Source organism: Notolepis coatsorum (assembly GCF_963971535.1).
Source record: "Notolepis coatsorum genome assembly, chromosome: 9".
NCBI lineage: Eukaryota > Metazoa > Chordata > Actinopteri > Aulopiformes > Paralepididae > Notolepis > Notolepis coatsorum.
The window spans coordinates 120,203,002-120,217,205 of record NC_140173.1 but is presented as its reverse complement, the minus strand read 5'-3'; the positions used below and the strand labels follow the sequence as shown (position 1 = coordinate 120,217,205).

At 41.6% G+C, this 14,204-nt stretch overlaps 1 protein-coding gene across 1 annotated transcript in view; it reads left to right on the top strand.

Moving 5' to 3' along the window:
• Positions 1 to 2,126: 2,126 nt before the first annotated feature.
• gtpbp2a (GTP binding protein 2a) overlaps positions 2,127 to 14,204 on the top strand; it is a 33,750-nt gene continuing 21,672 nt past the window's right edge. The window contains exons 1-6 of the mRNA XM_084321343.1: positions 2,127 to 2,490; positions 3,827 to 3,853; positions 5,729 to 5,913; positions 6,348 to 6,462; positions 7,202 to 7,399; positions 7,725 to 7,899. Coding sequence (XP_084177469.1) covers positions 2,293 to 2,490; positions 3,827 to 3,853; positions 5,729 to 5,913; positions 6,348 to 6,462; positions 7,202 to 7,399; positions 7,725 to 7,899 — 898 coding nt within the window. The 5' untranslated portion in view covers positions 2,127 to 2,292. The remainder of the gene's footprint in view (positions 2,491 to 3,826; positions 3,854 to 5,728; positions 5,914 to 6,347; positions 6,463 to 7,201; positions 7,400 to 7,724; positions 7,900 to 14,204) is intronic.

Here is a 14,204-nt window from a genome sequence, read left to right as displayed (position 1 = left end):
ATGATAGAGCTCTCATATTTGTGAACGCATTAACTATATCTTAAATTATGGTATGTGTATAATATGGCCGTCGCTTATCAATGTTTGCAGTCAATTGTTTTTTAATCGGTTCCGTTTTATACCATTTGGAAAAACTCTTGTTTTTTGAAAGTTTCAGGAAAATATAAAGATTCTGTGATAATCGCCCTTTAGTGGAATACACTGGTATACACAAAAAACATTGTCATTTTTCGGCCTATTTATGAATCGTTTTCAAATAAACGCTAGATTATCGATAGTATATGTGTACTTATGCATGCTATAGAAGCGGGCTGAAAAATCGATTATCCATCTCCTGATCAGCACACACACACACATAGGGCCCACGTTGATCTCTGTGAAAAAAGCTCTGATTATCGCAAGACTGGTCAAATAGATTCCTTACCTCAATTCAGATGTTCTCCAAAAAGATTCCAATTCCTGATCGCCATTCCAAATATCGATCGCGTTTATTGATCCAGCGCTGGGTGGTCGAAACACCGATTCCACGCTGTTCTGATGGTCCACAATGAATCCGATCGGCTCGAGTTACATGCCTGAGAAGTAAAATGTGGAAGCAGGATTTCTTTTTTCATGCGTTTCATTCAATCCAATCCAAAGGGGTGCAGTACCATCCGGAGAGACGATAGGGGGCGATATTTTCCTAATGGAGCTCAGAGAGTTCCAGTGGTAACGTGAGGCTAGATTGATGAAATATAAATGGAAATCGCTAATAAAAAAACGAGATCTTTCGTCGTTGGCACTGAACGGTTGGCATGAACTAACGAGGAATCTCGTTGTTGGCACTCAAAGTGTTAAAATAGTTTAGATTTGTGTATGTTGTTTATGTAAACGATTTACTTGAAAGTAACGCAATAGTTACTTTCTGAAGTAACTAGTTACTTTTAGAATTTGTAACCGAGTAAGTAATTTATTTACTTTTTGGAAGAAGTAACTAGTAACTGTAACTAGTTACTTTTTAAAAGTAACTTGCCCAACACTGGTCATAATCAAACATTCTAGAACATTTGTGATGTCACAGTATGATGTCATAATAGAACATTCTAGAACATTTGTGATGTCACAGTATGATGTCATAATAGAACATTCTAGAACATGTGATGTCACAGTATGATGTCATAATAGTACATTCTAGAACATTTGTGTATCTATATATATTCAACAATGTGCTCTGGGTGGTTTTTGTTCGGCGTTTGATATGCATTTGTTTGCATTTTGTAGATGTTTTGTTGTTCATTGGTTTTTGCTTTGTTCTGGTTGGGTGCTGTTTTGGAGCGGTCGGCTGTGGGTGGAGGCCGCACTTGGTTGTGGGCTGTAGGGTGTTTTTTGTTCCGAGTTTGGGTCTGCTTCGGAGCCTGAGGGGGTTATTTTTTTGTGGTTGTTGACAATATTGTATGACAAGAGCAGAGAAGAAGGAGACAGACAAGAGGAGCAGAGAAGAAGGAGATAGAGACGATAGTAATGTGTTTTGAAGATGAGAAGAAGAAGAGTGTAAACAATCTAAATTTGATTTACCAGAGACCATACTATGGAAACCATACTACTAGCGTAGTATAAGAACTGAGGAGGGCAGTAATACGCCATGGTGCATCGTCTACACTGCGGGAAATTCAAAAGAAGAAAGAAGAAGAAGAGCTCAATCAAAAGAACTGCGGAGGGCAGTAATAATAATAAAGTAATTGTGCATCTTGAAACAGTACTGAACAGATAGACTAAACAACATAGATTGAAGCCTGCATTTCTCAACCAAGGTGCCTTGCCTACCGGTTTGCTGTGGAAAGAGACAATACAGACCCGCGGAATTGTCTAGTTATTATTATTATTATAGTGTTCAACGAGCACAGAGACTGGCTGATGCAAACGGACTGCAACACACTTGATGTGTATGTTTACTAAGGGAAACCCTACATGGGCGGAGTTTTCAACTTGAGACATTTTAGTGTTAACGACGTAAGCAAAACACCGGTGCAGCCGGGCGCTCCCTCTCGCAAAATCAAACGCGCCCTCTGACGCGTTGGGCTCTGACGTAACGCCACCGTAAACTCAAACAGACGACCAGTGTTGTTGTTTGTCCAGTTGGAAGTGGGGGCGGGGGGGGTTGATGCTTTGTTTTCTTTTAGCGAACTTCCCACTATCAGTTTCTACATCGTCACAAAATACACGCCTACATGTCTAGGAGGTGTGATTGTAATTTAAGAATCTAAAATTACGTGTATCAAAGCAGTGGTAAGTAAGCGACGTCCCAAAGCAATAATGGATACGACGCGTGTATCAGAGCTTTTTGGTACAGGATCTGGACAGAGTTCTGGACCTCAAGGAGTTGGGTCTAGCAGCCCGGGACATGGCTTCGGGATGGTTCCTAAAAGAATAAAGAACAAGAAAGCAAAGGATCGATCGTCTCGAAACTTCAAACCAAGCAATAATAACCCTCCATATCATCTACCACCAGAGGTGAGCACAACAACCCCCGCCTGTTTCTCTCTTGTCGAATGTATTCAGCAGGGTAGTTAACGTCACTTCATATCTGCTAACTATTCCCCGTCCGGCGGTGGAGCCTGGAGGGGCAATTCTTGAAAAGTGAAATATAAAATGTAGCGTTCAACTAACCTGTGGTAGGTAACACATTGTCATTGTTATGCATTGCATTTCCTGTATTATTATTAGCCTGATCGTGCTTTGCATACCCCCAGTTTCATCCCCGCTTGCAAACGTAGACGAATGACACGTAGTCAGTAGAATGGAAATGAATGAAATAGATCAGTCCATGCTGCTGACGTTAACCTAACGATAGTTAACGTTGCCTTCATGCAGCCACGGTTTGCACTTTATACTAGCTAATAAAAACCTGTTCGCCATAATGCATAATGTTCTCTGTAAGCAAAAGAAAACAACGTCACAGGTTGTTGAACAACTCAAGTAGTAGAAGTCAGAAGAGCAGCTGTGTTTGTAAATAGCAGCCTGACAGCAAGCTGCTCGTGTAAAGAGAGAGGGGGGGCTGTTGAACATTCCCGTCTGTCTGCAGAGGTCTAGCTTGCTCTCCATACACTTATTGGTGGTTTAGTAGTCGATGGTTTTACATGTTACGTGTTTTGTAAGTTACTATACATGTACAAACCCATTGTTCTCTTTATCTGCACTATGAATTGAAAACGGGGGACCCTGATGTAAACAAGACAAACGTCTTGGTCTGCATCCCCTTAACAAGTGTGTGTATTGAGCCGTACTGTATTGTACCCATTCTGCAATCTGTTGAATAAAGTTTTCATTTATTCATTAATTCATTCATTCGTTCATTCATATGTGGATGATTAGCAGACTTAGTTTCACTGGCACTAATGACAGAGGCCAATGCCAAATAAAGATCTGATTTGAAAAATCGACCATGACCAACAACACCAGTAGGAGTCCAGGATGTATGGTTTCTTCCTCCTAGGGCAAGTCTCAACATGCCTGCTTGAAATATCATATTAGCTACCTAGGTGGTAGTATAACAGAGAGTTGGGTTGCCGTTTTTACACTTCCACTGTTTAAATGTATTTGTCTGGTAACATCAAATGATGACGAATGATTTTAAAAACACATAAAGCCAAAGGCCAGAAAGACTATAGGCCATTTTGAACAGGTCTCTCTTAACCATCCATTGACACGTTGATGGTTGGGTTGCTCTTTCAGTCAGATTGTGGTCTTTGTGTCTTTTAACAAAACAATAGTCTATTGTCTCACTTCTCTTCAGTCTGACAATTATTGTCCCTGTCCTCTCTCTTTACCCCCCTCTCTCTCTCTTTAGGCTGAAGAGGGAAATATAGAGTACAAGGTAAGCAAAAATACACATACAGGCATAGGGGCAAAAACAATACAGATTTATTTTGCACATAATCTCACACATCCAAAAACTAAACAGTTTTGCAAATTAATGTGTTTTTGAATGTGCAAAAAAATGTTTTTTGAATGTGTGTGAGATTATGTGCAAAATAAATCGGCATTGCAATTTGCAAGTGCTCCTTTATTAAGGATGTGTTGTGGAAATTATTCTAAGAGAAGAAACGATGAGCTGAGTAATTTCAGATTGAGTCGAGTTGTAAAAAATTTACATAGATTTATTCTCTGTGATCACAGAAAAAGTGCTCAGTTACTAATCAGAGACCAAGTGTACACAAGCGTCTGACCAGGAAATGAGACAGAACCTTGGTCAGACGTACAATTAAATACATCACTGAACATGACATGACATACATTAAGATGAAACATAGATTTAACATAGAAGAGAGAATAAAAACAGAAGATAAGTCTAAAGGTTTGTCGTCCCTGAGACAAAACGAGTCAAGATTAAAGAAGAAAAGAACAAGATGTGATTTACTTGGAAATGTCTATCTGTCCTGGCCCTTGAGGTTGTTTTAAGAACATCAGCCATAGTGTCTTTGAGCTCTGCTAGTTGACCTATATTAAACTAGTCAAGGCTATCGAATATGTACTGTATGATAGAATATGTATTTCAACACAGATCTATAATGACATGATAATATTTCCATTACAGATGTTTTTGTGTTTAAATTTTTTAGACATGTACCACAATCAGATATTTTCCCATTTCCCAATTCTCATTGCATTTTCGTAAGAATTGTATTAGAAATGCAAGTAGAATTACAGATTTTTTGTTTTGTATTTTTTTTTTACATGCCAATCTTCAGATAATCAAGTGGTACCTGAAGTGTAGGGAGGGTTGTCTACAGCACTATCCTTAACAAATTAAATTAAAACGGCACACAGTGTCATATGCAAAGCTTACACAAAGCCTATTTCCTGTGCGCCGCCACTTGGGTTAGAGTGGCTAACTGTGAGTAAATGTCAGCTTTGTATTACAATGTTTAATAGCAATCTAGAATCGAATCCATCAAAGTACCTAGATAATTGTGATTAATTGAGAATCATGACAGTCCCACAGATTCCTACCCCTAATACCTAGGCAACAAAAGTCAGGGCGAAAGCTTTGGTTGCTGTTTGCTTATTGTGTTTGTATTGTGGGTGGGTGTGTGCATGCGGCATCGCCAGTAACTTCCTGGACTAATTGTCCATCAGTACATCTAGGTGCATTTCTTGTGAGACAACAATGAAGCCAAAATGTTGAGGAGACCGTGGTCAATAGAGAGAAACACAAGGAAACTAGTAAACTAGTGACAGACTACCAGGTACAAATCACAGTAGAGCGGTGACAGACTACCAGGTACAAATCACAGTAGAGCGGTGACAGACTACCAGGGTACAAATCACAGTAGAGCGGTGACAGACTACCGGGTACAAATCACAGTACTAGCACTGTGACAGACTACCAGGTACATTTACATTTAGTCATTTAGCTGACACTTTATAGTGTAGTATAGACATGTACAAATCACAGCAGAGCAGTCCCCTTTTAATTTCACTGTGGTGAAGCTCCATAATGACAAAGAATGCCCACCCAGAAAGCCAACACCACAGTGGATTAGCAAGAGCATTTTTAGGGTGATCTGGACAGCTGCTTCTCCCATCAGTTAAACACAGACTTTCATCTTTCATTTTTCTATCTTTGGCCTGCAATATATTATTATTGACGTTATTAGGGGATGTTTTATCTACTGACCACAGCCCCGCCTCTCTGTCCAAGCTCTCCTCTAGCACTGTTTTCTCAAATCTTTCTCTTTCCTGTCTCTAGCTGAAGCTGGTGAATCCCACACAATACCGCTTTGAGCACCTGGCCACGCAGATGAAATGGCGTCTGCAGGAGGGGAAGGGAGAAGCTGTCTATCAAATTGGTGTGGAGGACAACGGCATGCTGGTGGGCCTATCGGAGGAGGACATGAGGGTGTCGCTAAGTACCCTTCATAGAATGGCAGAGAAGTAAGATCATAGAGTATAGACCATTTCAACTAAGAAAAACTAATGTAAATTTGCATTCTAGAATAGACTACTATTGGATTTTCTGTCAGTTTAGTGCAACAAATTCAACAGGAAATCACCTGTAGTCCAAGCTGTTCCCTAGCAACGCAATTCCACTGAAACTGTCTATACAGCTTAATCAAATTATTTTCCATTTCTGTGTGAAAGGCTCTTGCAACGCTACCATCACTATCATTCAGCCATTCTAGCATTGTCTTTGTTTGGTATTGATCAATGATGTTGCCATAATACTCATCTGGTAAAATAGCGTCATAGGCCTTTCTTTTGATTGATTGGTAATAATCGTGTTATTGCACTGTGTAAATAAATACCATAGGTCAAATGAATACAGGGCCACATAATATCAAACATATTGGTTGACCTTTCTCTCTCAGAGTTGGAGCTGACATCACTGTTCTCAGAGAGCGAGAGGTGGACTATGATTCTGAGTCTGACATCCCTCGTAAAATTGCTGAAGTGCTCATTCGCAAAGTGCCAGATGATCAGCAGGTTAGTAGGTTTTTCCAACAGTATATCTAGCTAATTAAGTCATGTTATTGTTAAGAGGTCAGTTGACCATTTTGATCTACATTCCCGACGTCTCAAAAGCTTGTTGTCAGAACAGAAGTGGGATTCGAACCCACGCCTCCAGGGGAGACTGTGACCTGAACGCAGAGCCTTAGACCGCTCGGCCATCCTGACTTATTTTTGGAGTGAACTTTACTCTGATGCTGGAGGGGGGAACAGTGTTGTTGTTTTGAAAGCTGATAGGACCGTCTCTTACCTCATACCACACTTTGTCAAGCCGACTTGGTTTCTATGTAGAAAAGGTTTATTGATTCATGTCTATTCTAGGTCTATTCTATTTTCATGTCTATTCTATTCTACTACTTATTGCACTGCACTAGTGCACTATTTTACTCTGTCTATTCTATCTTATTCTTTTTATTATTGTCTATTTTTTAAACTGAATCAAACCATAAACAAGGTGGCCTGTTGGGATGTTAGATCCTAATGTGAAAAACTGTGATTTTATATGTCTGCACTTTATGTTGAAAATGAAATTACAGCAGGCTGACAGATGGCGGACATGGTCATTGGTAAGGTGCTAGTTAACCAGCAGGTTAACCATCTCCCACAAAACCCATACTGATTCCTAGTCCTGTGGGATCTCCTTTGGAGCTATTTTAACTAGATATTTCAACAAATTTGAATATCTTAAAATTTGTGTATGTGGTTTTCCCTTCAGTTTCTGGACCTGCGGGTGGCCGTGCTGGGTAATGTGGACTCTGGGAAGTCCACTCTGCTGGGTGTCCTGACACAGGGCGAGCTGGACAACGGACGGGGACGGGCGAGGCTCAACCTCTTCAGACATCTCCACGAGATCCAGACCGGACGCACCTCCAGCATCAGCTTTGAGATCCTCGGCTTCAACAGCAAAGGAGAGGTCGGGGAGAGATACATAAACTACCGTAGAATGTCTGCTGCCTTAACGTCATCTGTCTGAAATGGAAGCTTCATGCAGTCACAGCGAGTTGTATCTGTTATGTCGTGCTTATCACTAGGTTCATTGTTAACATCGGGGTCTTTAGCTGTGGCAGTCCTGGTACCATTGATTTAAAGGAATTAGAAAGTCTTCAAGGAATGTAATATATATATCACTGTTGAATACCGATATGAAACTATTTAACTAGACCTAGACTTGAGATCGGTCCATTGTCCCCTAAGCTCTGTACTTTGCTGTTGCCCTTCCTTTTTGTTTTCGACCTAAGGTGGTGAATTACAGTGAGTCCCGAACAGCAGAGCAGATCTGCGAGTGTGCCTCTAAAATGATCACCTTCATTGACCTGGCGGGCCACCACAAGTACCTGAAGACAACCATATCCGGTCTCACCAGCTACTGCCCAGATTTCGCCATGCTAGTTGTCAGTGCAAACACCGGCATTGGTAAGAACGTTTCCAATGTCCTTAAAGGGGCACTTCGCCAAAAAACAATGCTGATTTATTTTGCGCATAGACTCACACACGTCCAAAAACTCGAAACAGTTTTGCACACATTCATTTAGTTTGACAGTTATTGGGAGTGAATTAGTTTGAATATGGCCACCAGTGATGTCATCGGGAACATTGAATCCTTGTGTTGTGTTAATTACAGCGCCATGAAATTATGTAGCGGAAATAATAGCAATACCATACCTTATCTTATAGCGACTGCTATAATTTCATTGAGCTGTAATTAACACAATGATATTCAATTAATTTACTCTCAATAACTGTCAAACGAAATTAATGCGTACAAAACTGTTTATAGTTTTTGGATGTGTGTGAAATTATGTGCAAAATAAATCAACATTGCTTTTTGGTGAAATGCTCCTTTAATGATTTTGTATTGAGATGTGCTGAGAGAGAGAGAGAGAGAGAGAGAGAGAGAGAGTTAATTAATTATGTGCATTTGTGTGTTTTAGGCCAAACAATTGATACACTTGTTCCTATAATTATTTTAGAATAGCCTATAGGCCAAAACTATTTAGCATAAATAAATTCGGTAGATGGCAAACTGGATATCATTATTTTCCAATGAGAGATGACGGCTAATGCCAACGTAGACAGCAATGGCATAATGCTTACTTACTTACGCCTATCGCTCCTTTTGGGGGAGCATAGGCTGTCGACAACAGTTCGCCAGGGTCCTCTGTCCTGTGCTTTGCTTTCCAGCTGTTTCCATGTCAGTCCGCTCTGTGTGATGTCTGTCTCCAAGTCCCTGCGCCAGGTGTTCTTGGGCCGGCCTCTCTTCCTTTTGCCTTGGGGGTTCCATCTAAGGGCCTGTCTGGTGGTGCTGGTGTTTGGTTTGCGTAGTGTGTGGCCGATCCATGGCATAATGCACTGCATTAAAAAAATATATATATATAGTATATATTTCAAATTTGTTATCCTTTGCTACAGATTTTCAAACCGGATGTTGTGCCTCTCAAAATTAGGTCCCTCTTTTGCTTTGTACAACAAAATCAAAGCTTTTTCCTGACATTATTCGCAGGAATAGTTTTATTATCATCGCCAACAAATTCCCAATAAGGACTGAAAATACATGTGAACTAGACTAGTCCGATACCAGCCAGAATGGTGTTTTTAAATCTCCACAGTCTGAAAGCAGCATTAGGCAGTGGTTGGCCACTCTACTTCTCGCTCTCTCTCTCTCTGCTCCTCCTTTAATGACTCTTACGTAGCACCTGCAGATAGGAGTATTTTTCTGTATCTCCTTGTGCCCTTCAGGACAGATAGTCCGGGTTGACGGTGAGTCGGCCACTGGAACACAGGCTGAAAGCACAGCACACACTCCCAGCGCAGCCTGACATGCTGTAACATACCTGTTTGTCTACGCTAACCCCTCAGGGCTGCAGGGCTAAGCGCTGTACAGAAAATGAAGACCCGGTAGGGTTGAAACAATTTTCGGATATGTCGGTGTACTTTGGAGCATAGTGTGCAGGGCCAGGGTCTACATCGTTTTCTCCAAAGTTCCAAGTCAACCCAGCACCGTGTGCGATGTGCATATGACTGCTACATAAAAGGTTTACTAAGCCCTGTACAAACATGCAACATCTAAGCTTACGTAACTTACCAGCCCTCCCTTCTATAGCTCTCTTGCCCCCCCCCCCCCCCCCCATGTTCTTCCACTGCCCACCACTACCAGTCCCAGAATATCTCAAATACCTTCCGTTCATGTCTGCTCCTCGACCCACAGACGTAGCTCTGCGGTCGGTCAGTGGAGATCTGGTGAACCTGAGACCTGCTGCTGGGTCTGTTAGCGGAGACTGGGCATGTCAGTGTAGCTGACTGCAGTTAGAGAACTGGTTTCATTATAGAAGGCGAAGCTGTGTCCCAATCCGCACAGGCTTTTTGTTGTGCCCTTGTGCTCGTTGTCATGACTTGTATTTCTAGCTGCGTGATTGATCGGCGTTGTATTAAGGCCTCTGCATGCTACAGAAACTGCAAAGCAACTGCAACACAACATCGACAACGCAACGGTGTTGCAGACACGCTGCCTTTATGCTTCTGCAACATCGACGCACAGCCTATGATGCAACATTGTACCCCGGATGTGCGGCACGCGCCCAGCCCCGCTGCACACTCTAGCAATTACATAACGGATTTCCCTTCTCAACCATACGTTTTTTATTTTTTATTTTTTTTACATCTCTTTTATCTTATTTGTTTTTTCTTGTTGTTACTATACACAGATCTTTTATGTTTTTTTTTTTTTTCAATTTTATTTCAAATTTTTTCCATCCTTTCCTTGTACAGTGTCCTTGAGTCTGAGAAAGGCGCTTCTCTCTTAAAATCCAAATTATTATTATTATTATTATTATTATTATTATTATTATTATTATTATTATTATTATTATTATTATTAGTGTAATATAGTTATATCTACTTTAGTTAAGTTAAGTTTGTTTGTTAGTTAACTTAGTTAGTTCATTATTTTAGATTCGTTTTATAGTTTAGGTAACTTTCATTTTACGTTGGCTAACGTTGGTTTTAGGGATGGACGTTAATGTGCAGATGCAAATACATCTGTTACAGCAACAGGCTATTGACGACAAGGAGGAAGAGCTGCTTATTTGAATTGCCAGGAGAGAGAGACCGCTCAACGTCAGTAGGCTAGAGGAGGGCAAATTTAATTAGCTGATAAAGCAAATGAGAACCATTGACCCGGAGAAGCATTTTCAATATTTTCGGATGTCCAAGGACCGATTCGACCACCTAGTGCATTGCTTGCGTCCATTCATTAAACACCAGCGAACCACCAATGCCCCCATCGACGTTGGTCAATGGCTGGCAGTTACTCTGCGACTCCTAGCCTCCGGGGGAACCCAGCAGACCGTGGCTGCAAGCTTTTTTTTTTTTTTTGGTCTCGCGCCAGGAACACTAGAAGTGACAGGCAGCCCCGCCCCCATTCACTACCAACCAATCACTGCTACGCAATATCAACGCAATGGTTGTTCAGCTTAGATTTTGGGGAGAGGTACGCAGCATCCTCGCAACACAGTCTACAAGACCCTCTGCAACATGTTGCGTTGAAGTCGCGCTGATGTTGTGTTGCAGTTGCTTTGCAGTTTCTGTAGCATGCAGAGGCCTTTAGTCCAGTGTTCCTTTCAAACGACCCAGACTCTAGTGTGAAGCAAGAGTTATAGCAGGAACCTATGTGGAACAGAAACTGGCTAGACCAGCATGGCAGAGCTGTTTACATTTAGGATTTTTCATCTGTCAACGTCATCTGTCAGGATTCTAAGTTGTGGTACTAGGGCACTGTTTTATTATTTATTTGCTCCAAACAAAAATGTCTTGTCAGAAGTGGGATTCGAACCCACACCTCCAGGGGAGACTGCGACCTGAACGCAGTGCCTTAGACCGCTCGGCCATCCTGATGCTTCTGTTGTATAAATAACTCCGCAGAGCGGCTGGGGGGAGGGGTGGCGGGTGCCATGTCAGCCACAGCAGACTGCTCCAGATAAGAGCCCTCTGTGTTAAGTAGATTTGTGATCCTCTTCTGTGACTGGGAGTATAGTGTACACTCTGCTTTTACTGTGTACTCAAGAAGCGTTGGTCTTAAAAGAGACGACACTACGGCAAAGGCTTACAGAGTTTCTGTTTTCTTTTCTTTAGGGTGGGGGGCATAGTCTTGGAAACGGCCCTTTCAGCTCAAATGAGAGAAATGTTAGCTACAAGTTCCCTACTTGTTGTGGTGGTCATGAGGGAATTTGGAGTTTTGAAAATGTACCCTGATTCCTCTCAATGAAATCTCTCTGAAATCTGATATTTGGAAATATCCAATAACATGCAGAATGGCCCTATTTTTGTAATCTAGTGCAAGTAATAAAACACTTATCACTATTTTAAATTAAAATGAGCTAAATGTATAGTGCACTGACTCATTTCAGTGCATTTGACATGTTGCTACTTGTTACTGAACTTTTAATGTGGGCTTGACATTCCAGCATGAAGCTTAAACTAGAAGACTAAGAAGATGGCAATTGTTAAGTGTGGAAAAATACGAAGTAATTATCCCTAGTATAAAGCAAACTATGGGGGAAAAACGTTACTCCAGCCTGACATTACTATTTGAGATGAAAGCAGCATTATACCCTATTTGGCCAATATTGTTATTTAATAACAATAATAAAAAACCCATGTCACAAAATACCTGGACCGGGCTGTTGTGAAACCAGCCCGTCCAGTGAGTGCTTTAAGCACAGGTCCCGGCAGGAAGAAATAAGGCGTTTTCAAAAAGTAAATGGTATTTATTAAATCAAACAAAGGGGAATGAAACTCACAACAATATTGAACACAAGGGAGGGGAGAACAAACAAGGATATATGATAAGACAAACAGACAAACACTAAACAAACAAGGTACACGCTAAACAAACACAAGTAAATGTGTCATAGGACACAAGCCAACAAAACAAGAGGTTGGCACTGGGAACCACCCAGCAATAATACACGATAGTATAAGTCCACACAAAATAGTGGCAAAGACCAATACAAGATAGTCCACACAGTAGTGGAAATGGCAGAAAAGGCCAACACAATATCAAATCCACACACAGTGGCAAAAGAGGCAACCCACACTCCACTCAGGTCAGTGGCAGTGACACAAGGCGCGCCCTGAGTGTGTCTCATCCCAGGCTTTATCCACCCGCCCCTTAACACTTTGAGTGCCAGCGACGCGTTTTGTCGTTAGTTCATGCTGCGCTTTGAATGCCACCAACGCTATATAGCGTTTTTATGTCGTATTCTTTTTTTATTGGCGATTTGAATTCATATTTCATCAATCAAGCCTCAGGTTAGTGCTGCAGAGTCTCTCTGAGCTCAATTGGGAAGATACCGCCCCCTATCGTCTCTCCCTGTGGTACTGCACCCCATTAGTTTAGACTGATGAAGGGGGGGGGGGGGGGGGGGGCAGTTTCCTCATTTTACTTTTCAGTCAAGCCAACTGAAGAATCCATTGTGATCGACGACCATCAGAACAGCGTGGATTATGTATTTCCAGCACCCAACGCTGAATCAATAAACGCGATCGATATTTGGAATGGCGATCAGGAATTGGAATAATCTTTTTGGATAACATCTGATCTGAGGTAAGGAATCTATTTTACCAGTCTTGGGATAATCAGAGCTTTTTTCACAGATATCAACGTGTCCCATATGTGTGTGTCTGTGTGTGCTTGCTGATCAGGAAATGAGAGAATCGATATTTCAGCCTGCTTCTATAGCGTGCATAAGTACACATATACCATCGATAATCTAGCGTTTATTTGAAAACGATTCATAAATAGGCCGAAAAATTACAACGTTTTTGTGTATGCCAGAATATTCCAGTAAATGCCGTTTATCACGGAATCTATATATTTTCCTGAAAAACGAGGGCTTTTCAAAATGCTATAAAACGGAAATTAACCGATTAAAAAAATTAAAAATAAATAAAATTAAAATCCATTTTGACAATGTTGACTGCAAACAAGTCATTGATAAACGACGGGCAGATTAGACACATAGCCATAATTTAAGAGAGAGTATGCGTTCACAACGCTATCATTGAAGTGGGTGCTGGCATTTAACCACATTTTACCATGTTAACTAGTGGCACTGGAAATGTTAATGAGTGATTGCCCTCAGCTGTGTTCATCATGGGGTAATCAGCCACTCTACAGGAAGGGACGGGCGGCACCTGAGAAAGGCAAAGCATGTGCTATCCTTTCAAAGGCCGAAAAATACGCTTCTACTTCAGACTCGCGAAATATGGGAACTAAAGAGACATGTTGACTAACGTTGAACGCTGCCTTGGAGTCGGAGAGTATTCCACCTGGAGAGTAGCATTACGCATAGCGTTACTACTCTCCAATTCCAGCTTCCTCATTGCCAACTGGAATTCCCTATCCTTCTCCATGTTTCTGTCCTCCCTCTCCTCCTTATGTATGGGGCGACAGTGGCTTGGGAGGAGCAACCCGGAGGTTCCCGGTTCGATTCCCGCTCCTCCCGGGCGGTGTGTCGATGTGTCCTTGAGCAAGACACTTAACCCCTAATTGCTCCCGATGAGCAGGTTGGCACCTTGCATGGTTGCCTCCGCCGTTGGTGTGTGAATGTGTGAGTGAATGTGTGAGTGAATGGGTAAAATGTGAGTAACAAATTGTAAAGCGCTTTGGATAAAAGCGCTATATAAAAAAGCAGCCATTTACCATTTACCATGTATAGCCG